Source organism: Mytilus edulis, chromosome 12 (assembly GCF_963676685.1).
Source record: "Mytilus edulis chromosome 12, xbMytEdul2.2, whole genome shotgun sequence".
Classification (NCBI taxonomy): Eukaryota; Metazoa; Mollusca; class Bivalvia; order Mytilida; family Mytilidae; genus Mytilus; species Mytilus edulis.
This window is the reverse complement of record NC_092355.1, coordinates 16,947,586-16,974,767: the sequence shown is the minus strand read 5'-3', so window position 1 is coordinate 16,974,767 and position 27,182 is coordinate 16,947,586. Positions and strand designations below refer to the sequence as shown.

The following is a 27,182-nucleotide window of genomic DNA, read 5'->3' as shown; positions in this document are numbered from 1 at the left end:
TATCATAGTTCGCCAGAGCTTCACCGCAAACTATATACGGCTATCACATTTCGCCAGAGCTTCACCACAAACTATATACGGCTACAATAGTTCAAACAGCTTCACCACAAACTATATACGGCTATCATAGTTCGCCAAAGGTTCACCACAAACTATATACGGCTATCATAGTTCGCCAGAGTATCACCACAAACTATATACGGCTATCATAGTTCGCCAGGGCTTCACCACAAACTATGTACGGCTATCATAGTTCGCAAGAGGTTCACCACAAACTATATACGGCTATCATAGTTCGCCAGAGCTTCACCACAAACTATATACGATTATCAAAGTTCGCCAGAGCTTCACCACAAACTATATACGACTATCATAGTTCACAAGAGGTTCACAACAAACTATATACGGCTATCATAAATCGCCTGAGCTTCACCACTAACTATATACGGCTATCACAGTCCGCCAGAGCTTAACCACAAACAATATACGGCTATCACAGTTCAAAGAGCTTCACCACAAACTATATACGGCTATCATAGTTCGCCAGAGGTTCACCACAAACTATATACGGCTATCATAGTTTGCCAGAGTTTCACCACAAACTATATACGGCTATCATAGTTCGCAAGATGTTTACCACAGACTATAAACGGCTATCATAGGTCGCCAGAGCTTCACCAAAAACTATATACGGCTATCACAATTTGTCAGGGCTTCACCACAAACTATGTACGGCTATCATAGTTCGCAAGAAGTTCACCACAAACTATATCCGGCTATCATAGTTCGCCAGAGCTTCACCGCAAACTATATACGGCTATCACATTTCGCCAGAGCTTCACCACAAACTATATACGGCTACAATAGTTCAAAGAGCTTCACCACAAACTATATACGGCTATCATAGTTCGCCAAAGGTTCACCACAAACTATATACGGCTATCATAGTTCGCCAGAGTATCACCACAAACTATATACGGCTATCATAGTTCGCCAGGGCTTCACCACAAACTATGTACGGCTATCATAGTTCGCAAGAGGTTCACCACAAACTATATACGGCTATCATAGTTCGCCAGAGCTTCACCACAAACTATATACGATTATCAAAGTTCGCCAGAGCTTCACCACAAACTATATACGACTATCATAGTTCACAAGAGGTTCACAACAAACTATATACGGCTATCATAAATCGCCTGAGCTTCACCACTAACTATATACGGCTATCACAGTCCACCAGAGCTTCACCACAAACTACATACGGCTACAATAGTTCAAAGAGCTTCACCACAAACTATATACGGCTATCATAGTTCGCCAAAGGTTCACCACAAACTATATACGGCTATCATAGTTCGCTAGAGTATCACCACAAACTATATACGGCTATCATAGTTCGCCAGGGCTTCACCACAAACTATGTACGGCTATCATAGTTCGCAAGAGGTTCACCACAAACTATATACGGCTATCATAGTTCGCCAGAGCTTCACCACAAACTATATACGATTATCAAAGTTCGCCAGAGCTTCACCACAAACTATATACGGCTATCATAGTTCACAAGAGGTTCACCACAAAGTATATACGGCTATCATAGTTCGCCAGAGCTTCACCACAAACTATATACGGCTATCATAGTTCGCCAGAGGTTAACCACAAACTATATACGGCTATCATAGTTCGCCAGAGCTTCACCACAAACTATATAAGACTATCAATTTTCACGGCATGGTAAAAAGCGGCATTGGACTTGCTACAAACTATTTTATTTGACGAATGATTATACTACTAAGAACTTCATTGAACATTGTAACCACACACAAAGAGACATTCTTATGTGTGAAAGTGAGTGTGTTCTCGATACAAAAAAAAAAAGGAAAAGGGAAATATTTTTTTTAGAAATTAATTTTGTGGTCACCATTTTATGCAGTGTTTAGATCTGCAAAATGTGGTGTTAATACTGATATGTTTTTTATTAACATTTCAAATGAGTTATTTTCCTTAAAATGACAGTTCTCACCATTTAAAAAAAATCTTTGTCTATATTATCTTGAAAACTATAATTAATAAAGAATGCCACAACTACTGTCAATTCTACGGACATAATGAATCGGAGGACTATTTTTTTTCAGGATGAGACAGTAATTTGATCTTTTGTTTTTTGAAAAAACACTAGAAATTGTTATAAAACAAAGTTCATTTTTTAAACTTAAAATGTACCGAAGAAAAACACGTATATTGCATATCGATGAAAAGAAGGAACTTACTTCAAATTAGAATTGTTTGGTCTTAAAAGAGTGTTTTTTCTTATTATTCTTTTGTACTTTTGCTTTTGCTAATATATATGTGTATCGTCTAACCGTGTCTGTTTAGGGTCTAAACTAAAGCAAAATGATGGAGCTCTCGTATTTGATACAACCAAATATTTTAGGAAGATCAGAACTCAAAAAATTTGATTCAGATGAAGAATGTTTACCGTAGCAGAGACCAATGGGGATAACTTGGAAGTTGAATTAGTTTCTTCTCATTTTTTTTTAGCTTCAAGTTATATTTAATTTTTACTGCATAACAAATATTTGCTAAAGACTCAACCATACAATTTATACACATAAAAATGTAACATCCGAAACGTTACCTTAGAAGCAGCACATAACGATGCTTTTCTTTCATATGGTATTGGCTATTTCAAGCACATAACGATACTGTTTTCTTTCATATGGTATTGGCTTTTTCCAGCTCATAACGATACTGTTTTCTTTCATATGGTATTGGCGTTTTCCAGCTCATAACGATACTGTTTTCTTTCATATGGTATTGGCTTTTTCCAGCACATAACGATACTGTTTTCTTTCATATGGTATTGGCCTTTTTCCAGCTCATAACGATACTGTTTTCTTTCATATGGTATTGGCTTTTTCCAGCACATAACGATACTGTTTTCTTTCATATGGTATTGGCTTTTTCCAGCACATAACGATACTGTTTTCTTTCATATGGTATTGGCTTTTTCCAGCACATAACGATACTGTTTTCTTTCATATGGTATTGGCTTTTCCCAGCTCATAACGATACTGTTTTCTTTCATATGGTATTGGTTTTTTCCAGCACATAACGATACTGTTTTCTTTCATATGGTATTGGCTTTTTCCAGCTCATAACGATACTGTTTTCTTTCATATGGTATTGGCTTTTTCCAGCTCAAAACGATACTGTTTTCTTTCATATGGTATTGGCTTTTTCCAGCTCATAACCTCCCTACATATTCCATGTTAAACGTATTCTACTTTGAAACTGCAGCATGAACCCATTGAAGCCGCTGTAACTCCGTTGTCACTTTTTTCCCCTGAAATCATTAAATGCATTTAATAGTGCAAAAAATGCCAATGATTGTGTCGAGCTGATTCGCGTATGGGTTTACACGCCATGCCCGCCATAAGACTGTTTCGAAGTCATGGCTCTAAAGAAAGGACCAAAGACATATTCTTTAATAAATATAAACAAGAGTTAACTCGAGCTCCTTAACCCAAATTATTTCAATTTCAATATGATGTCTTTTTTGTCTATATTGTAAGTGTGTTTCTGGCTTGATACATGTAATACAGTGCCAGTTTAAATTTTTTGTATAAAGTAATGTTTTTCATGACACATCAGTTTTGTTTTAAGACATTGTTTAAAAAGACTTCGTTTTAAGACATTGTTTGAAAAGACTTCGTTTTAAGACATTGTTTGAAAAAAATTCGTTTTAAGACATTGTTTGAAAAAACTTCGTTTTAAGACATTATTTGAAAAGACTTCGTTTTAAGACATTATTTGAAAAGACTTCGTTTTAAACCATTGTTTGAGAAGACTTCGTTTTAAGACATTGGTTGAAAAGACAATATCTCCGGCTAGGTTCATGTATAATAAAAGAATAAGAAAATATTGCAGCCAATGGACCAAGAGTATCGTTTGCCTGTGGAGTATAGGAATAGTAAGTAAAGAGTTTTTTTGTAATGTCATATCTTGATTGACATAAAAACAAGGAAAACTATATAAATATATACACAAAAAACAATCAATATCCAGCCAAAAAAAAAACCCGACTTTTCATTAAGATTATACTAGATTAAATTTTGAACAATCTAACCACAAGTCACCTCTTTAGCATGCTAAGTAGACATCTAACCACAAGTCATATCTCTAGCATGCTAAGTAGACATCTAACCACAAGTCATCTCTTTAGCATGCTAAGTAGACATCTAAACACAAGTCATCTCTCTAGCATGCTAAGTAGACATCTAACCACAAGTCATATCTCTAGCATGCTAAGACGACATCTAACCACAAGTCATATCTCTAGCATGCTAAGTAGACATCTAACCACAAGTCATATCTCTAGCATGCTAAGTAGACATCTAAACACAAGTCATATCTCTAGCATGCTAAGTAGACATCTAAACACAAGTCATATCTCTAGCATGCTAAGTAGACATCTAACCACAAGTCATATCTCTAGCATGCTAAGTAGACATCTAACCACAAGTCATATCTCTAGCATGCTAAGTAGACATCTAAACACAAGTCATATCTCTAGCATGCTAAGTAGACATCTAAACACAAGTCATATCTCTAGCATGCTAAGTAGACATCTAACCACAAGTCATCTCTTTAGCATACTAAGTAGACATCTAAACACAAGTCATCTCTCTAGCATGCTGAGTAGACATCTAACCACACATCTCTTTAGCTAGCTTAGTAGACATACAAGATAATCAATGGACTATTTGGTCAATGTGTAAAATATTCTAATCAAAACAAATCGTAGTAATCTATAGACGTTTTACGTTTTTGAGTCTTTTGTAGACGAAACACGCGTCTGGTGTATATACTAAATTTATTCCTGGTAACTATGATGAGTTTATTTACTCTTTTTTCGCTGCTTATTTAAGTTATTTATATCATCTACAATTTATAAGTATTATATAGCTATCAAAGGTACCATGCCTATAATTAGAAATACTAATTTTAAACAATACATAGATACAATTAACATGACTTATGTTTATGTAATTATGAGGTCTAGTATTGATGAAGTTGCATAGCATCTACAGCATAACAATACGTCGTTTTCGAGTTTGCGCAGAAATCAGTTCAAATAGCAGGAGTACAAATAACATATTTGACATAAAATAGTTTTTTACTGCGTCCTTATACTGGCTATTATTTGTTATTGCGATCAAGATTATAACACAATGTTGACTGTTGTACCCTATTTTTTAAATTTGTACCCATTACATGTATCATGTCTGTTTGTTTTGTTCACGCATCGTTGTCAATATAATGGCATTGTATGCAAATGTCATACAAGTAAGAGGTTTAGCTAGCTCTAAAACCAGGTTCAATCCACCATTTTCTACATAAGAAAATGCCTGTACCAAGTCAGGAATATGACAGTTGTTATCCACTCGTGTTTGAGAATTTGATTTTGCCATTTGGTTCACTGTAAAGTCAACAAAAATGAGACAACATATACCTAAAAGGTCATTGGGTAACAAAACGTCAATCACATGAAAAGATCTAACTTAAAGACAATCTAAGATAAACATCAATAAACGATTGCAACTTGATAACTAACTTATAACCTTGAAATTCGAGAATTGTTTAAATTGCGTAAGATTCACAATATGATAGGGGAACATATAGCAAAGTGGGCCAAACACAACAATGAATTAAAAAATAACAGAATTTATGTATATAAAGATTAGAGAATAACAAGCAAAAATGTATAAATAAATAAAAGGAAAATGAACTGAAAAGTAACTAGTACAGATATAGCAACATCAGTAACAGATAAATACATTTATCTTACCTCCTATACATTTTTAGGAATGTGATTGGTTAAAAGCGCCCTCGTGGAGACCGTGTATATTTGATATTAGGTTAGTAGGGAGGCGGGGCTTATCTAATACACGGTTAGTAGTGGAGTTACGTCCCTTTATATTCCATATAAGGTAGTAGGTAGGCGGGGTTTATTTCATGCACGGTTAGTAATGGAGTTACGTCCCTTTATAAAAACAAAACGGTACTGAGAAAAAAATCGTAAAGGTTTCAACAGACGAAGAAATTGATGATTAAGATTGAAATAAATTCATATAACACATTTAAACCTTACAAGTTGTTATTGTTGGTATCTGTTTTTTTTGTAGGCTCAATGGAAGTAGTTTCTTAATGCTACTAACAGTATTGAGGACTTGCTCATTTTGATAAGTCTAAATTTCACACGTTAAGATAGTCGGTAAGATAAATTCGTTACATAGTGTGCTAGTGACCTAATACGGTATATATGGGGTCAGTAAATTCCATTTGGGGATTCGAACTTCGCTTTGCTCTCACCCCATATGTAACTAATAATAATAACATTTAAAACAAACAATCATAGATCATTTTTTTAGTGAAGTAGACACAATTATTGACTTAAGATGACCTTTGAAAAACAAAATTCCAAAGGTAAAGAGGAATCCGTGGAACATACTGTGGTTCTAAGGCTAATCACTATCATACCTTTTGTACATTATAACAAATACAGATTGAGAAGAAACGAATTAAACACACAATTTTCCTGTACAACGTCTGTATAGTTATAACGTGACCGGTTTATTTTTCAATATTGCTGTGCTGGTTTCCTGACTTTTTCTAGAAGGAGTCATATGATAGTAATTTGAATGTTGATTAAATGTCTTTATGTAACAGGAGACATTAACTCTAACCCATTTGACATACCTTCAGAGTGTTCCATTTATATTTTTTTTATATTTATATTATTCACATGCTGAAATCAAAAGTTACATTCGTGTTGCCTCTCCTCGATTCATTTTGCAAATCCTGTTTTCTACAAAGAATCTGGTAACGAAAATCTTGAAGACGAAAAACATAAATTATCGGATCTATAAGTGGATGAATCATTGTCAAAGTGTTACAGTAATAAATCCAGTTAATTATGTGTTCCGAACGTCCATAGAATTCCGCATAAAATTCCATTATACAACCCGGTGCGTTAGCAATAAGAGTGATCGACATCACTATACTTAGTGTTTTGAGGGCCTTTATCATCAACTGTTCCATCATGGTTTTACAATTATATTTATCAAAGTTGTACATATATCGATGCTAGTTTGTTTTGTTTGGTAAGGAACATGTGTTTATGCTATTTATAGAAAGGTCTGTTTGATTGGATATATAAAGTATGCGGGAAGAATTTCATGCACGGGTGGTTTGATAGTAGTTAAAGTCATTCGAGTCATTGCAGTCAAGTGCTCTAGATGCTTTTTTCCAAATAAATAATTATGAAAATTATTTATTTACAGGTTGATAGTCCAAGAAGAGTCGCAAATATTGATGTTGCAGTGCTAGTTAGACACAGACAATTTTCATAATTCTCATTGATATCAAATGAATTACGTGTTCTTATTACCTGAATAAAAATGCACTTGACTTTGGAAGTGGCTACTCCCATGTGAGAGTTTTGTATTATATTGATAAATGTTTTATGTTCGGTTGAGGTTACGAATTAGAACATAAGGGTGATTATGTTGTTTCATGTATATTCTAACAACAATCGCTACATAAATAACGACGGTTAAAATACAAAGAAATGCCATTGGAATAGCATGCACAAATAACGTTGTCTTGATAGCTGACGCACTTGTATCACATGCTGATAAATTGGTTTGAAACAGAAATATTTCAATTACCGTTTGAAGAACTGAGCCAATATGACATACAATGCATCCAATAACAACTGCTTTGTTTGACGTTATTCCTCTTATAGCTGTTACTTCTACAGCAAATGTTGCATTGAGACGCTCCAAACAAATTAGAAAACCTTGGAATAGTGCAAATATATATGTCCCTGCTGTAAGGTTTATAACACTAAGACACGTATACTTATATGATGTATCAAGCCCGGTATCAAATTTTTTCAACAAAATGTAAATGTTAGCTTCAACGAGAAAAATTATGTCACTTATGCTCAAATGTATAACTAATTTTTCGAATCTCGACTTGAGTAACTTTGACGATTTATTTAACACCATGAGGGAAATGGAATTTAAAAGCAGAGCGATAGACGAAACTATTATAAATAGAATTCGTGTAAAATGTATGCGTATATCTTACAAGCAAAGATACACGATGACAATGAATCTAAGATTCTACATTTTAAAATAAAATCTGCCCTCACACAGTGTATATTTGTTTTATATCTTGCAATAATGTATTCTTATTGGTTCCCTGGTACTGAAAAAAAGATTAATAACGCGTTTTGTAATATACTTATTATACTTTGATGTAAGTTGATCGGGATTATTCACGGCGCTGCAATATCTCTCCACTAACTATATTTAAAACATTATATTTCATTAATTCTTTTGAGAGAACTACAGTATTTATCATTGTACAAATACTGCTGTTGATCAATATACTCTAAACCAACTTAATTTTGCAGTTAATTTGTTTCACTTTCAGCCATTTCTATAAAATTGAGAATGGAAATGGAAAATGTGTCAAAGAGACAACAACCCGACCATAGAACAAAAAAACCAGCCCACCAATGGGTCTTCAATGCAGCGAGAAACACCCACACAAGTAGGCGTTCTTCAGCTGGCCCTTAAACAAAAATGTATAATAGTTCAGTGATAATTGACGTCATACTAAACTCCGAAATATACACAAGAAACTAAACATAAAATCATACAAGACTAACAAAGGCCAGACAGAAGCCCCTGACTTGGAACAGGCGCGAAAATGCGGCGGGGTTAAACCAGTTTTTTGAGATCTCAACCCTCCCACTATACCTCTAGCCAATGTAGAGTACTACTATTTGTGTGTTTGTCTTTTTTTCAGCCATGCCGCTGTAAGTTTATTTTCAATCTATGAGTTTGAATGTACCTCTGGTATTTGTTACCCCTCATTTACATTTAATCTGATGCTCATACTTCTTTAAAAGTTATGAAAAGATTCGAGGGATGAATATTGAGCTTATGCCAGTAATTATTTTATTCGTTAACGAACAATTCTATCTTTTGATTCACATGTATGAGTTACATTAAGGTCTGTTTATAAGCAAAATCATAGATAATGAGCAATGTAATTCTATCATATCATTTTTTTAGAATCTTAAATACAACAATTACGGTATTAATATTTCTGGTTGGTTTCATTACAAACGAATCTTACTAGGAGATACAGAAAACAGGCTGACAGTTTGGTTCATTAAACCAGTTACTTGAACAATGCGCCTCTATCATACAACTAATCTTTCATAACCTTAATTACAATTTTAATATTCCAGTTTAGTTTAATAAAATGTACATAACATGGAAAGAAAGATCCTCATAGAAGATGTTCAGCTCATATCTAATACCAAAAATACAGTAATTCCGATATTGACGTAATGTACCCGTTAAAGTGTTTTAACACACAACGCATGCATCATTATTAGTATTTCAAATTATTTTAGGTATTACAACAACTTGATTATGCTTTTAAACATATACATGTACACAATAATGTTGTTTTTTACTTATATAACTCACAAGAACAATAAGACTTACAGAAAAATAACAATCAAATATATTGAATGGTTGTGTGCGATCGGACAGTTGAGTATGACTTAATGGTTGCGTGCGATCGGACAGTTGAGTATGACGAATATATACTTTTGTTTACTCTTCCTGAGTGTATGTAGATTTAATATTGTTATTTCTAGTTCCTTATTGGACTTCATCATCAGAAGACCAGTCTGTAATCGAGGTACTAAATGTTCATTTGATTCAAAATGGCTAAATCATATTGAATACATCATTGACGCATAAAAACGAGTAAAGAAGCGCAAAGGCCTTAGGAATTTTTTCTCCTGATTCGAGTTCCTTTTTGGTTTGTATTTGCTGGAAAGAAAATGTCAATATGCATGTCAATTTGACGGTCCGAAGTAAGATACTTCTGCTGTTTCCTGATTTTTTATTTTATAATTTTCTGTTCATAAAAACTTTCTAGGTTCAGCTTACTGAACAGATACCTGTGTATTACTGGTGACTGTGTACGTTGACTGTTCATTTTGTATCTTTCTTCCCTCTTTTGAACCAGATGCCTTGTGCAGAGATATTGAACTCTCTCTGCACGTTAAAATGTATGGTACCAACTCTGTTAGGTGACCGAATTGACAAGTTGCAAGGTAAACAAATATCTGTTCGTTACAAATATATCCTCATTTTACAATGGCTTTCAATATAACCGACCTTCATATCGAATTTCCTCTTTTAGGGGACATGCAAATTGTATTCACTGTAAATTTGTTCTTGTCTTGAACATAAAAGTAATATTTGCCATTTGACGCTAAATATCAACCAATCAATAATTAAACATCACCGAATACATTGTATAAATATAATATGTATATAAGTAACCATAGGCATCCTATATGAGAATTTGTTATGTTTTATTGATGGAACACGCATGATGTACATAAGCTATATTATAACACGACGCTTGAATCAACTGTTAATTTAAAATTACAAATTTGAATTAAAGAATTTCAAAATCAATTACTGAACGACTTCGACGAATAAGTTAATTATCCTTTATAAAATTTATGTTCAAGTGTAATTTCAACACTTCACTAAAGCAGGTCAGCTCTATTGATTACTTAACTTGAGAAGGATAACATTTCAAATTACGATGTTATTTGCTTCACGTTGGTATTTGATATGATGGGATACTATAGTTTTTATATATCTTCATATTCATTACATATGCTTTACTTATAAGAAGTATTATATTAAAATTGGTTATTATAATGTGGAAACATCAACTACTACTTCTGGGGTTTCTTAGTGTGAACTGCGATACACTTGTGAAGCAAACACGTAGTTTCACACAAAACAGTGATATCATTAACAAACTATGTGACGACGGACTCCTCGTGGTCTATAACCAAACATCAACACTACAATGTGCTAAACTTTGTGCTCTAAATGACAATTGTGCTTCGTTTTTCGTCAACAGCCATGGACATTGTCAGCTAAACAGTGTTATTATTTACGATACTACATCTTGTGCCAGCCTTCAAAACACCATGTATTATGTGTCGAAGAGTGAGTTTTAAAACACGAATTTTTTTTTCTAAAATTCTTAGGAATCTGTCTGTTTTATTTGGATTAATTAGTGTGTCTTTTCTGTTCTGATAATAACATTTAGTTGACAACATACACAAATACTTCACAGTTTTACAAATAGAATTAAAAAAAAACCAAGTTGATCTATGCAAACGAAGTATGCGTTAACAATGTGACCACATTTCTGTACTATTGACGAGTTACCAAGATATAAAACAAGAAGCGATCGTCACAATGTTTTACTATGCATACTTGCAAGTGACTTCTAAACGAAAAAATGCAGTGATGTCGTAGAAACAATTGTAGTTTTAATCATTATCACGAATATCCGATTATTTCTTTCCCATACTATTCTTCCTTTACTGCTTAGTATGTTTCTTCTGTTTTTTTTATACGACATTATCCATTCCATACACATTTCATTCTCATAGATTGAGCAAAAATGAAATAAAATAATGTAGACCTTTGTCTTTCCATTAAAATCAAGTTTTGGTTAATACTCCGAACTAAGATATCTTTTTTAATAGGATTTTTTTTTATTATGACTTATTGAACTACTTTAAAAGCCCCGACAAGAAAAAACTCTATGCAATTGAGAAAACTACATGTAACGACATAATTTATAACACGACAGTGTACCAAAAACTAATATGACAAACATTAACCATTTGTTTCATGTTATATATTTTTTCTAATTTGCTTAATTTTGTATTTTCATATTTTTTATCAGAATTTGTAAGGAAGGGAACCACCGAGGACCCATTGAAAATAACCACTGGTGACACGTCAACACTGGGAATAGAGTGTGACACTGGATGGTTGCTGTTAGGTACCGGATGTTATCAATTTACACTAGGGGGAACACGACAAATGTGGCTAGATGCTAAGGTTAGATTCTTATTGATAAGATGTATCTCAAGGCATGAATGACAAGACGAATATAATTAAGTTTTCATCATATAATGAATTTGTGCTTTATCTTACGGAGCACCTACCATAAACCTAGTATTGACTTGGTTAGTTATATTTTTATGTTTCTGGTTTGTGTTAAAGTATTTTTAAACTCTCAAGTCATTAGAAATTAAACTAACAACAACGCGGCTCAAACAAAAAACTACCAAAGACAAACAAGTTTTAAAAGTATGACTACGATTTCATTTATTGAAAACATTGGTGTAATAGTATATTATACGCAGTAATCATATTTAAAGGAAACCATTGTAGGAAATGCAAGATCTAGAATATCGTAACAATGTAACCTTGTATCTTACGTATCTTTTATCATATTGAAATCAACAAACGGAAAGGGGGGTCGATATTTGCACTTTTTAAAGTTGAACACGTATGCCCGTATGTTTTTTTCTTAATTATTAGAACGCGCAATGGATTATATGCTACAATTAAGCCTCAATTTGGTTAGTTCGTGTTACATAGTATAATTATCCGACTAGTTTTTATTTGTTTTGTAAAACTTACAGGCTTTGTCCATTGCCCAAAAAATGAAAAACGATTGTTTCTCGACCGATTAGCAGCCTTAAAACATGTTTTACTTTGTTTCAATATGAGGACATGGAGTAATAGAATATAACAAATATATAAATACCCAAATAGAAACATGATGTGTTACCCTTTAAACAAAGGCAAATATAATCGGGCGGTTTTTCAGATCATTTTATATAACACAAATGACACAACACCAGTTTAATGTCAAGACAATACAATATGTTTCAAATCTATAAGACCATATCTGTTATTCAGAACTATAAAGATTATTCATACGGAACAAATTAAAATACAACGCATTTATTGAGTTATTTGTATGCATCGAATGCAGGGTTCGTTACCTTATCTTATTATGTTATATATGTGTCTGCCTCTAATTAATGTCTGTATATACTTAATATTATTTCAAGGTTTTGCACAATCAAACGTATCCATGCAGTATACTAAAACGAAACGAACTAATGATTTACCTAATCAATACAAACAAAATTTAATTTATACTTTATGACAATAACATAGATAATCAACTTTTCTTAATTAAATGTTACTTTCATATCAAATAAGTTGCCATTTTCATTTCGTGACTTTTTCATTAAGACATGTCAATTATTAAAGGACCTTTTTGGTATCTCAATGTTTGGCTTCAAGTTCTAGTAACCTCGGTTACGACACATACAGATTAGGAGGACAACATTTATCTTAGATAACATAATACTATTATCTATATTTTCTTAAGAACTCATTCCACTTTTTCATATTTATTTAACTATAAAACTAGATCAATTGATACACACAAGACGCTTTAAACATAATATTTGAACAGTCATTGAATAAACCTGAGAAATTCAACATATGTTTCAAAACAAAAGTTTCGTTTTAATTAAATAATGCACTTAAATAAACTGCAATATATGTTTAACTGCAAAAGTCCCAATACTTAGAATAGTATATAACAAATGTATATAAATACCCAAATAAAAAAAAAACCCGGACGTTGTATTCCATTAAACAAAGGCAATACAACTCGGGTGAATTTACAAAGTAATTTATTTGATTCAAATTTTAACTACCAGTTTAATGTCAAGACAGAATAATCAGTTTCAATTCCATATATAAGACCATATCGTTTTCAAAACTTATTATTGTTATTCAATCGGAACAAATTGAAATACAGCATTTTTATTGAGTTATTTGTATGCATCAGTTTGCAAGGTACGTCACCTTATCTTTTTATTTCATATTTGGTTTTTTTTTTCTAATTAATGTCTGTGCATACTTAAAATTATATCAAGGTTTGTCAAACCAAACGTATCAATGTAGTATATTAAAACAAACTACTGATTGACCTAGTAATCAATAAACAAATTAAACAAATTAGTGATCATAACTTGTGTCTGGGTGCCTCACTACAAAACGACATAAAGTTACAACTTTTAAATGATTTAATGCCATCTTCAAAGCTGATTTAATTTATACTTTATAACAAAACATAGACTATCAACTGTTGTCATAGGTAAATGTTACTTTAAAATAAAAGAGTTAGTCATGTTCTTTTCGTAACATTTTTATTTACACAGTTCAAACGGACTTGTTGCTATATCATGTTCCCTATGATTTGATCTTTCCAATTTGAAAGCCAAATTAGAGGTTTCCACCCACTATCACGGTCCACTGAACATAACAAATGATAGTGCGGATGGGGCACCCGTGTACTGGGGACACATTCTTGTTAAATATATTACAGTCCAAAACTCTTGAAACGTACTATTTAAACAGTTATTGTATAAACCTGAAAAATTCAACATGTGTTCTGTGTTCATTGAAATTTGCACTAAAGGGCATCCGATACAGTTTCAAGGGAGTTAACTCTTGGCGCGACGTTAAGCGTTTGAATTCCCGCAAAATGTCACTTTTTGCGGGACGTAATGCGTGTAATTTTCCGTAATAAGAAACGTAATGTGGATTTTCCGATGCTCCAATTTCTGTTTCTCCCGCATGCTAACTTCTACACCATTATATTAGTGCATTTGATTCTAAAAGGATAACAGTCTAATAAAATTATAAGAAATAAAACACATTACTGTTTCTGTGAGATCTTCAACAAATTTAAATATCGTATAGTTATCAATCTTAAGATGACTGACCCTTTTGATGTTACTAATATAATGCATGTCAATTATCATTTTAATATGAGGAAGGCGCTATCTTAAATTCCAGCTTTATACCAAGCTTTATAGTCCAATAAATTGATTGAATGTTGTTTGCTTAACGTCCAGTGGCAAATATTTCATGCATGTTCAGGACGTATGTCCTACATATGATATAGTTTTTGTCTAAGATAAAATAATAAATTCAGATGGAAAACATTTATGGAACGATCATTGCACTTCAAAAGGTTGGAGGAGGTATGGTATTTTACTAGTCAAAACGTCTTGAAAGGCTATTATATTTTTTTTCTTTCATGCGTTACAGGAAGGCGGGCCGTCAAAGCAAAAATTAAATATACCCTTCCTTACTGTCATAATTATTTGTACTACTAGTAGTATTTGTCTTGAAAACATATTCTGATTCCCAAATTGATGGCAAAAAATATTCTGTTCAAGCATAGGACATTTTTATTATCATTCATCATCCACAATTTAGTCCGGCTCCGATTTTCTGTCATTTTTTTACAGCACAGAAAACCAACAATGATATTTTAAAACTAATACCGAAAATTTAGGTACAAGAAGAAGTAAACTTCCTAACTGAACAATTTATTTATGTTAGATAAATAATGGCATTCCGCTAATATCAACAATGATACAACTTTAATAAAGTTCCTATTACCTCCACGTAACACGTATTTTATCTAACAAAAAGTAAAACGACAAAAAATACTGAACTCCGCGGAAAATTCAAAAGGCAATAGCCAACAATATTTTTATACGCCCGTACAAATTTTGACGGGACGTTTTATGGTATACAAATGTATACAAATGTATAATTATAAACTTCCTTTTGAGCAAGAATAACAAATGAGTCAGGATATACTTAGCATGACTTCCTATTTCTGAAACATGTATTATGTTGGTTTTTTCATAAGACGACGGGCGTTTCATGCGGTCGTAGCGCAGTTTTTTTTTAACAAATATATTAAGAGAAATGATGGAATGACAGCAAATACAATGAAATTTCCAATATAATTAATATTTCCAAATGGCATAACTCTTTTAAAGAATAGTTTTTTTTTATAATTCTTTATTTGGTATTTCTTCATCTCATACAATATCTATATGCATTTTTTTTTTATAAAGAAGAATACAATACAAGTTTATTCATTTTGACCTGTCAGTGTCAGTGCTTATAAACATCCCCCTCCCTATACTAAATAACCCCCCCCCCCCAAAAAAAAAAAAACAAACAAAAACAAAAAACAAAAAACTAAACTAAAAACAAACAAAAAAAAAGAACAATACAAAAACAAAAAGTACAAAAAACAAACAAACAAAAAATAAATAAAATAAAATAAATATAAAAAATCATTGACTTATATTCATAAATGATTAAATTGGTATTAAGGAGGCTCGAGGGTATAAAAATTTCAGAAAAAAATCAAACATTTGTTTTTCATTACAAATTTTATTTATTTCCTTTTGTAGTTGTTAATTTATCATATGGTACAAAAATCATTCAAAACAATCAATTCGTGTTGGCCCCAGATGACATTCTTTTTAAAGAATAGTTGATATGCAATGATTTTCGAACGTGTCCATACGATATCAGTTTTATAAAAATTTGGCAAGAATTGTACACTTGAAAAATCTAATTAATCATAAGGACCGAAAGGACAGGCAGAAGAATGAACGTTCGATATTTTAAGTACCCCGCAATGCGTCGCGCTTTGGTGAAAATATATATAGTTATTTACCAATGAAATTACGTATAAGTAATATGTCCTCTCGCTATTAATTCAAACGTTTTTGCGAAATCCAAAAATTTCAAAATATGATCTATATTTATATAGTTTCTCTCTCTGGACAAAGGCATCCTTTAGCATATTCCTTGATAAGATTTTGTTTTTGTTTTCTGACAACATAAAAAAGAAGATATGGTATAATTTCCAATGAGACAACTCTCAACAGGAGACAAACATGCCACAGAAATTAACAACTATAGGTCATCGTACGGTCTTCAACAATGAGCAATGCCCATACCGCATAGTCAACTATAAAAACTTCAAAATATTTGGGAGCCTCCCAATTTTATTCAATTGTAATCATTGACCAGAATAAAAGTTTAATTTTATGAATAAATGTGAAATTCTAAAAAGTGATTAAAACGTGAATAGAAGGATTTAAAGGAGTATTGTAATGAAACAGCAGCCAACCAAACCAAACAAAACAAAAACAAAAAAAACAACATCTAGAGGTCAACATGTGCTATAAATTAATACATAAATTAATGCACGAGTGTGTACAGTACATGTAACCTGTGTGTCAAGTTTTAAATTGCCGATTCTTTAATTTTAAAAGCCGTACACATTATCAACAGTACGTAATCACTTTTCTTGGGATGTTTCTCACTTAGACCACAAACAAAGAGATGTATTTATGATTCACATGATTTTATTCCCAAAAACAATATTACCAATTTTTAGTAAGCTCTTTACAAGCAATATTTATACATCTGAAAAATGTCGCCGGTAATTTGCAACGATTACGTCGAAAAAGTCTGCCAGCGACGTCGTACACTTTAGCGCTAACGTTGAGGTTACAAATGGGGGACGCAATTTTTAGGATAAATCGCGTTTATCATAGAATCCAGCACGGTGACATATATTTTTTATTTCCGATTTGGAGAAAGCATGACAAAATGCAGTTCATGCAGAAAAATGATAAAAATGATATTTTCAGAAACAGTTTTTTCTATATTTTTTGGATTAAAAAATCCCACTTTGAGCATCTGGTTCGCAATGCCAAGCAAAGCTTGAAAAAATGTATAGTCATTCGTGTAGGGATTTATTTTTTCCTTATTGTCACTTATCACAGCTTCTAATTGAACCCAATCTTAATAATTTACGACAAAGAATATTTGCTCCAAAAATTTTATAACATTGTTTAACTTTTTTTGCAAAATTGCACAAATCCCCAATTTTCAGCCTCAATTTTCTCGAAAACGAGCACGGTGACCTATGTTTTATTTTGTGTTTTATTTTATAACTCGCCAAGGCCTACAACATATTTAAAAATTAAGAAAATGAAATTTTATCGAGAAACTGTATCGGATGCCCTTAAATGAACTGTTGATTGAAATTTTCAACTAAAATTCATTTATTTTCAATGTAATGTATCCTACATTTGGAACCACGAAAGGAAACTTAGTTGATACAAATTGTATGACTAAAATATAAACATTAGAATAAATAAACAAATATGATGAATAAACAAAAACACGTTATAAATTTCATGGGATTTACCATTAGCATTGTGTAATATATGTTAGATATCTAATGATCGCAACTTTTACCTTTAACCAAAATATTATCTTGCTTTCGGAAGAGTCTGAATATTAAAAGACAACACTGTTGTTCACGATTAAAAATATTTATAACAATATTGTCCTTGTAATTATAAAATCATTACAATGTATCAGACATTCATGTCACTGCGCTCCATTTGCTGAAAACACTTCCAAATTACTCATGCAATCTTCCATAAAATCTCAGGGTAAACTAACCAGCATTTGATGAAACGCCTACTGGTATCATTATAACATTTACTGCAGTCAAACTATCTGCACAATGCACTGTTAATTCAGAAATGTGTTCGTGTATTTGTAAATAAGTTCTTTAACAATAAACACAACAGTAAGTCATTTTCAAATGTCATAAATGGCTAGTATATAACATACATGTTATCAACATTGTTAACTGTTTTATTTTGGGATAAACGTTTTCGCAAATACAAACCTTCGCAAAATAAAAAATTTGCAGTAAAACGAGGATTTAGACTTTTTGTTTTCGCATTTTCAGTTCAATTGTTTTATGTATATTTCATGACTGTTTTTATCAGGATCTTTGCTCTTTAAATGGAGGTTACCTTGCAATCATTGAAACTGCTGAAGAAAATGTTTTGATCAAGGATCACATAGCTGCGATAGGTAATCGTATACAATTTATTCTGAATGATGTTACTGATGAGTCATTATTACAATGTTTTCGATGTATACAAATTTCGTGGATGTGATGCTCAATCCCGAGTTCAACGCTCAACAAACTAGAAAAATGGGTTTAACCACAACCTCACACATCCTGAAAAAAGGCAATTCTTCCTTAATCCACGAAAATCCTTACCTACACAAGTATATAAATCCACAACAAGATACATAAAAAAGGCAGAAAAACATTTAATATAGACTTCTTTCGTTATGTTTCACTAGCTTTATGTTTCAAGTCCTCATTTTGTAATTTCAATCGAACACATGCAGCAATATTATTTCATTTGCATGATTATCTAAATACTTCAGTAGGCAATATCTTCTCTTTATTTCAATGTACAACAAGAAAAGATTTGATAAAATACTTTAAAATTAAAATACGACGACACATACTTCGTTTACACATAACATTTAATAAAGGAAAGATATAAAATTAACGTTTTGACATTGCTAAGCTATTTGGAAATCGATGCATTTTTATTTCGGAAGAAGACAGTCTAAATTCGACACAATTTTCATCGGAATAAGATACACTTTTGAAGTTGGAAGCACATATTGATTCGCCACTAAAACCAAGTTACCATATGTTTTTGTGTTGTTTACGTTAATACGTCTGCAATCTTCAATATTATGTTCAGTGTACTGTAGCCTTACTGTTCGGCTTAATTTTGCGTTCCTGTACGTGTTACATATCAAACTCATTACTTAGTGTCTTCTTTACCTTGTTTTTACAACTAAATAAAAGATTAAAACACATCGAAATGAGACCGGAGTGTTTAACATATATAAGGATTAATTTTATCAATAATGACTTTCAGGACCAACAAAAGACTACTTCATCGGAGGTTCTGACTTAGTTACGGAAGGAAAATTTATTTGGGAACATACGGGTCTTCCTGTCAACTTGCCCGGAAGTAATCTTTTTCATGACTGGAGAACGAATCAGCCGGATAACAAGAACGGAAACCAACATTGTATTATGCTTGGATATCAAGTTGGTTTTAATTGGAACGATGCTCAGTGTGCTTATCCTAGAGATTTTATTTGTGAAAAGTCTCCAGTATACTAGTAGTACTTATGCAACATGATCTATGATTAATGTGTACATCTTCACGTGTGGTGATATGATACCCTGATAAAATTGTACACACTTGTTAGTTATATTAATCTGAAGATCTGTATACTTTTTCGGGATGATTCCAAATCTTTATTTTAGAGTTATTAAGTTTATGAAAAAAGGGGATTTTCACATGTCGCGCCATATCTTAGAAGCTTTCTTTATAATTATTGCATACAACTTCATATACTGTTACTTAATACATTAATGTAAAGATCTGTATACTTTGTCTTGATGATTCTGTAATTCATTTTTGTGTTCTTGAATTCTTATTGAACTTTAATTTGGTATCATATAAAACATGATGTGATATAAAAACTTCCTTTCGAGCAAGAATAAGAAATGAGTCAGGATGTACTTAACATGACTTCCTGTACAGCCCCCGTGTTATTTTAAAAACATTTATTATGGGTTTGTTTCATACGACGACGGGCATAACATGCGCAGCTGGTTATTTTGTTCTTTTTTTCTTGACAAACATATTAGAGAAATGACGGATTGACATCAAATGCAATGCAATTTCCAATATAATTAATATTTCCAAATGACATAACTCTTTTAAAAAATAGTTGAAATGCACTGATTTTCGAACGTGGCCATACAATATTGATTTTATAAAAATTTGGCAAAAAATGTATACTTGAAAAATCTAATTTACCAGGAGAACATAAAGGACAGACAGAGAAATGGACATGCGATATTTAATGTACACTGCATTGCGTCGCGCTGTGGTGAAAAAAATATATAATAGTTCTTAATAATCTTTTTTTACATCATTGTTTGAATTGTATTATGAAAATTATTGATGTTGTAATAATTATGTCCTTTGTGCCCATAATTGGAAATACATATCTTCTTTTTTTTCTTCTTCTTACAGTTATTTACCAATAAAATTATGCTGTGAGAGACGTATTTGGATTTTAATCACAACTAGCCACCCTCTCCCCCTCCCCCCCCAAAAAAAAAAACAACATTAAAAACTGAAGAGATAGGGTAGATAATTTGTCCAGTCCTTTTGCTATTAATTGAATCGTTATGCCAAATCAAAATTTTCTAAATTATGGTATAGTTTCTCTGTCTGGACAAAAGCATCCTTTAGCAAATTGAATATTCTCCATTATAAGATTTTGCATTTGTTTTCGGACAACATTAAGAAAGAAGATGTGGTGTAATTGCCGATGAGACAACTCTCCGCAGGAGACAAACATGACACAGAAACTATAGGGCATCGTACGGTCTTTAACAATGAGCAATGGCACCGCATCGGCAGCTATAAAAGGCCCCGACATGACAATGTAAAACAATTCAATCGCGAAAACTAACTAATTTATGTACAAAAAAGAAGTTCCGTTTGGAGGAAAAGTAAGTAATTTACCTTTATCTGATGATCCAGTGAAAATAAGTATATCAAGTGCACTTTAAAACTGTTCAGGAGCCTATAAATGTTATTCAATTGCAATCAATGACCCTAATACAAGTTTTTTATGAATAAATGTGAAATTCTAAAAAGTGACTAAAACGTGAATGAAAGAATTTTAAGGAGTATAGTAATGAAACAGCAGCGCACCAAACAAAACAAAACAAAAACAACTTCTAGAGGTCAACATATGGTAAAACATAATAGACGAGTGTGTATAGTACATGTACATGTATGTCAAGTTCTACATGACCGAGTCTTTAATTTTTTAAAGCCGTAAACTTTTCAACAGTCCGCAATCATGTTTCTTGCGATCTTTCCAACTTAATACACACACAGAGAGAGGTATTCATGATTCATATGATTTAATATATTACCATTTATAGGTAGCTCTTTACAAGCAATATTTATACATCTGAAAAATATCGCCGGTAACTTGCAGAGATAACGTCGAAATTGTCTGCCAGCGACGTCGTGCATTTTAGCGCTAACGTTGAGGTTACAAAGGGGGGACTCAATTTTTAGGATAAATAGCATTGATCATGGAATCCAGCACGGTGACATATATTTTTTTTATTTGAGATTTGGAGAAGGCATGACAAAATGCAGTTTATGTAGAAAAATGATAAAAGTGACAGTTTCAGAAACAGTTTATTTCCATATCCTTAGGTTGAAAAATAACACTTCGAGCATCTGGTCCGCAATGTCAAACAAGGCTTACATAATTGTATAGTCATTCGTGTAGGGATTTATTTTTCCCTTATTGTGTTTTTTTCACAGCTTCAGATTGAACCCGATCTTAATAATTTACGACGAAGAATATCTGCTCCAAAAATTTTATAACATTGCCTAACCTTTTTACAAAATTGCACAAATCCCCAATTTTCAGCCTCATTTTTCTCGAAAACAAGCACGGTGACCTATGTTTTATTTTATGTTTTATTTTATAAATCGCCAAGGCCTACAACATATTTCAAAATTATAAAAATGACATTATATGGAGAAACTGTATCGGATGCCTTAAATAGTTCACTGCTCGTTGTGAGTCAGACTCTCCGTTCTTTTATGTTTAATGTTTATATCTCCATCGGTTTTGGTTTGTTTTCGCTTGATTGATTTATGACTATTGAATAGTGCTATACTACTGTTGCCTTTTTCTTTTTTGCTTTGTGACTTGGATGGATAGTTGTCTCATTGGCACTCAAACCACATCTATTATTTACACTCAATCTGAATTGTCTAACTCATTTTGTTGGACTTAAGGATGTACTTACAATTGTAGTTGAGGTTTTGGAATAAGTGTCAAATGTTCGGACTCCTTGGTGTTTGTCCATCCTGGTACCTTTGATAACTAACCATACGATACAAGGTCAGATATCTTGCCCTATAACACCTTTTTATCTGTTTATGTAAGACTTACTAGCTCATGAAATGTCATTTGACCAAATTTAAGCAGATTCTTGATTTTCTTTCTTTTGTTTTGAAACCCAAATAATACCAATGCTAATATATTATATATATTCTTAAACAATACTTTTTCAGCTTAAAGTATCACTTTTGAATTCTTGATTTATTTAATTTACCTTAAATCACTTAAGTACATTCTTAAATCAGGAATGGATAATGGATTTTGCTGAACCTTTTTTTTTAAGCATTTTTGGTCAGACAACATAACAATAAATAGATAAGATATACGAAGGGAAGATAGTGGGTTACCAAATTAAGATATCACAGTCAAATATGGCAAATGTGGAAGGCTAGACAGTTTAACTATTTTACTCCCAAAGACAATTTATGTGATTATTTATTAAATCAAACTGATGAATTAAATTCGTTATTTAAAGATTAAAGGATTACTTAAACTAGTACATTGTTTAAGTAAACTCATCATAGACGAACGTATTAGCCTATAGTGTCTTTCGTGAGTGTTTTCTCTATATGATTAACTTACTATTAGACTGATAATTCGACATAATAATTAAAAGAGGGACGAAAGATACCAAAGAGACAGTCAAACTCATAAATCTAAAACAGACTGACAACGCCATGGCTAAAAATGAAAAAGACAAACAAGCAACAGCACACACGACACAATATAGAAAACTAAAGAATAAACAACACGAACCCCATCAAAAAACCTAGGGGTGATCTCAGGTGCTCCGGAAGGGTTAGCAGATCCTGCTCCACATGTGGCACCCGTCGTGTTGCTTATGAGATATCAACTCCGGTAAGTAGTCTAATTCGGTAAGTCACATTCATGAAAGAGAAGGGGATTGTAGTTACGACGTAAGGAACATATCCGATATCATTTGTGAAACGGTTATTCCATAACGGTCAACCAACTCGTGATGGCGTCCGTAAAATTTACAAAGGGATGATTTCAACTTCACCATTTGGAACTCTTGGTTTAATAGCTCCCTTGTGAGCAGCAACCCTCTATCACGAAAATCATGATAGAAAATGCAAGCACGGGAATATCGTATCAATTGGGAGATATATAACCCGTATGCAGGTGATGCTGGAATGTTGCTACTTGGAAATGGAAAGTTCTCAATTGGAAAGCTGAAATCATCTCTTGTGACGTAAAGTTTTGTTTTTAACCGACCCGCATGATCAATTTCTAGATGTTAGTCAAGATATGAGGCCGACTTAACTGTATCTGTAGTATCCTTTATCTCTAGCTCGATTGGATATATGCGTTCCACATAGTCACCACATTTTGAATTATTTAATGAAAGAACATCATCTATATAGCGAAAAGTAGAGTTAAAGGATATTGCTAACTTCTTATCTTTCTTCCTAAGAATTTCCTGAATGAAGTAAGCCTCATAATAATAAAGAAACAAGTCGGCAAGTAGAGGGACACAGTTTGTTCCCATTGGAATGCCGACATTCTGTTGAAAAACACGTCCTCCGAACGTAACAAATATGTTGTCAATCAAGAAATCAAGCATCTTGATAATATCAGTTTCAGAGAATTTTTTGTTCGAATCAGAGTGATCTTTTACAAAGTAGGATTTATCCCTCCCTAAGACAAGATACTTGTATCGACGTTGGTCATTCTTTTTTACGAAGCAAAGCAATACCAACTCTTTCAATTTGTCTTTTAGTTTGGACTGTGGAATACTGGTGTAAAGAGAATTCTTCAAATATGTATGATAGTTTTTCATTTTCAATTTTACCTGCTTTATCATACCAAATTATAACCTAGTGTCTTTGTATAATTGTATCTCGTCTTATAATTAACTTTTTGTTGAACTAAACTGATATGTTCACAGATTAATGGTGATAGTAAAGGATAGTTAGAAGAAGTACGATATCATTATATTGCTCATCTACTGTAATCATTCGTATTTACAAACTTTATAAAAACTCTTACATCAATCAAACGAATATGTAATTGCAAAATAATGAAAATATTTAAAAGCATGTGCACTTACGCTTCTCCTTATATCAGTTCATAAGATTGAACATGTTTGACCTTTGGAATAAAATCAGAGTACATGAAACCACGTGTTTGTTTCTATTTCTGATAAAGTTTTGTATAAAGTGACAAAGTTACATCTTTACGTGTTATATCTACGTGCTCTCTTCGCGTCTGTACTTACCTTGTACACCTATATATACCTTCACTCAAATAATCAGTTGATCAATTATTTTAAATTCCATAGAATAACTGTCGCATAATTTTTTAGGGGTTGGATTATTATAGAGTTGAATACCAATAAAAGATTTGTATTGCTATTCAAAAGAAAATTATCTTAAATAATTAATTTGTTACATATCGAGGTATCAGGATTACTCACAGAAAAAACTCACTATGGTCGGACTTTCATTTGATCAATCCTGACATATCGATACAATATGTAGTGAATGTCTGCTCTTTGGTCGGGTTGTTGTCTCTTTGACACATTCCTGATTTCCATTCTCAATTTTATTTAGTAGTGTCTTTGATTAATTTTGTTTTTCGATATAATCAACTTGATGTTGAACCAACCGATATATACATAGATTATTCTGTTACTGTCCATGGCGTTAACTCACTTGATCCAGTAGATGTGTTTTAAAGATTTTTGACTCTGATGTTTTAAAAAAAAAAAAAAGCTGTTTTGTTAAACTACTTTTTAGAGACAGCAAGAACTCTCAACACGTACTACTGTGTTAATTTAACCTGTTGATACAATTTGAAAAGCACTTATGTAATTCAATATCTATGTACTTTGGGGGTCTTTATCTCTCTCTAATTGTCTTTAACATCTGTTTAGAATGCACACATAACTGTTTTAAAAACAGTAATTTTATAATTTTATAATTTTTAATAAATAAATTTGGTGTTTTTACTGTCTTCTGATTGGTTAAAATTATTAGTTTTATTTTCAATGTTATCAATTTTGATGGCGACGCGCCCACTCTGACGTTGTGTATTCGTACGCTAACATGTGTGTACGTTGTCATTGTTAATATAAATAATATATAAAAAGTTCTTTGACCCTTATTTTTGATAGAAATTTATTTATAATGAATGGCAATAATTTATTTTGATTTTATTGAACCATGAAACTAATTTTTGACTCTTCACATTTTACATAATCCGCTTCGCGGATTATTCAATGTGAAGAGTCAAAAATTAGTTTTATGGTTCAATAAATTCAAAATAAATAATAGCCATTCACTAAATAACACAAATAGCAACAGGTTATATTTATTGATGATGTTAAATCAATGTCTAACAATATCTTTATAAATAAATATGTAGGTAACAAGCTAATTAAGATATAATACAGTGATTTACTAATGGTTTCTTTTATACACAAATTATGGCATGTTTTTATAATATTTATTTTTTCTTTGTATTTTTTTTTTCTTTTATACTCTTTCTTCAGATATCGTCTTCAATTCTTATGGGGAAACCAATGTCACCACTTTAACTCGTGTTTTACCTTTACTTATATGTCCAATTTTAAACAGTAAAGTTTTTTAAATATTAAAAAAGTCAGTTAGACTCCAGTTTTTTCATTTTAACATTTGGGGTAAAGAAACACCGGTAAACTCTTCATATAATACAATAATTGAATCGGTATTTCCATATATGAAATATACAATGAAAAAGGATGAATTTAAAGAAACATGACGTCCACAAAAATTTCCCTATTATTGATGAGCAATAAAATTGTGCCACCGGCATCCATTTCTCTATATAAAGTAAGCATGAACTTGTGTCAGATTGTTCTAAATTTGTAGAAAAGAAAGAACGAATTATTGTCAAAAGGTTCTTAAAATGTTGCGAAATCAAACAACCATCTTTTTTTTGATAGCAAAGTTAAGCATGAGTACAAGTTAGGTAACCTCATTATAGTATTTTGGGTCGTTTTTGAGATAGGGTAAAAACAGTTTGTCATGATCTGTATGGATTCAAAATTTACCTTCCGGAAAAAAATATAGTGTTTACGGATACATCTAAAAAAAATACCATCGACTGGAAACCTTTGTCTATTGGGTACTATTTCTTTACCACTGCAGTAATCATGGTAATGTTGAACATAGAAATCAAACAGAACAGCCAATAATTACAAGACTCATAATCCACTGTTTATCAGAGGTTTCGGTTTTACCGTTGCTTTTGGCCAGTATATTGATATATGATAATTTGCAACTAGTGTTTATGATAAAGGTAAATCTAAAAATGACTTAGATGCTTGAAAAGTATGAAATTTTATTTTAACGGCTATTTCAAATCTGCAACATACATTTACAATAAGGAGAGATTGGAAGTTTATTTTTTCTTATTACC

General features: G+C 32.1%; 1 protein-coding gene across 1 annotated transcript; it reads left to right on the top strand.

Moving 5' to 3' along the window:
• Positions 1–10,595: 10,595 nt before the first annotated feature.
• Positions 10,596–20,882, top strand: LOC139497337 (type-2 ice-structuring protein-like). Its single transcript, XM_071285550.1, has 4 exons — positions 10,596–11,135; positions 11,887–12,044; positions 18,713–18,800; positions 19,676–20,882. The coding sequence occupies exons 1-4, from the start codon at positions 10,838–10,840 to the stop codon at positions 19,924–19,926; spliced, it is 795 nt and encodes a 264-aa protein (XP_071141651.1). The 5' UTR covers positions 10,596–10,837; the 3' UTR covers positions 19,927–20,882.
• Positions 20,883–27,182: the final 6,300 nt, after the last annotated feature.

Bases quoted from the DNA above. Each gene is read 5' to 3' on its own strand.
- LOC139497337 (XM_071285550.1), top strand. From the start codon at position 10,838: ATGTGGAAACATCAACTACTACTTCTGGGGTTTCTTAGTGTGAACTGC. The intron at 11,136-11,886 runs GTGAGTTTTAAA...ATTTTTTATCAG, and splicing joins CATGTATTATGTGTCGAAGA to AATTTGTAAGGAAGGGAACC. The intron at 12,045-18,712 runs GTTAGATTCTTA...TGTTTTTATCAG, and splicing joins AAATGTGGCTAGATGCTAAG to GATCTTTGCTCTTTAAATGG.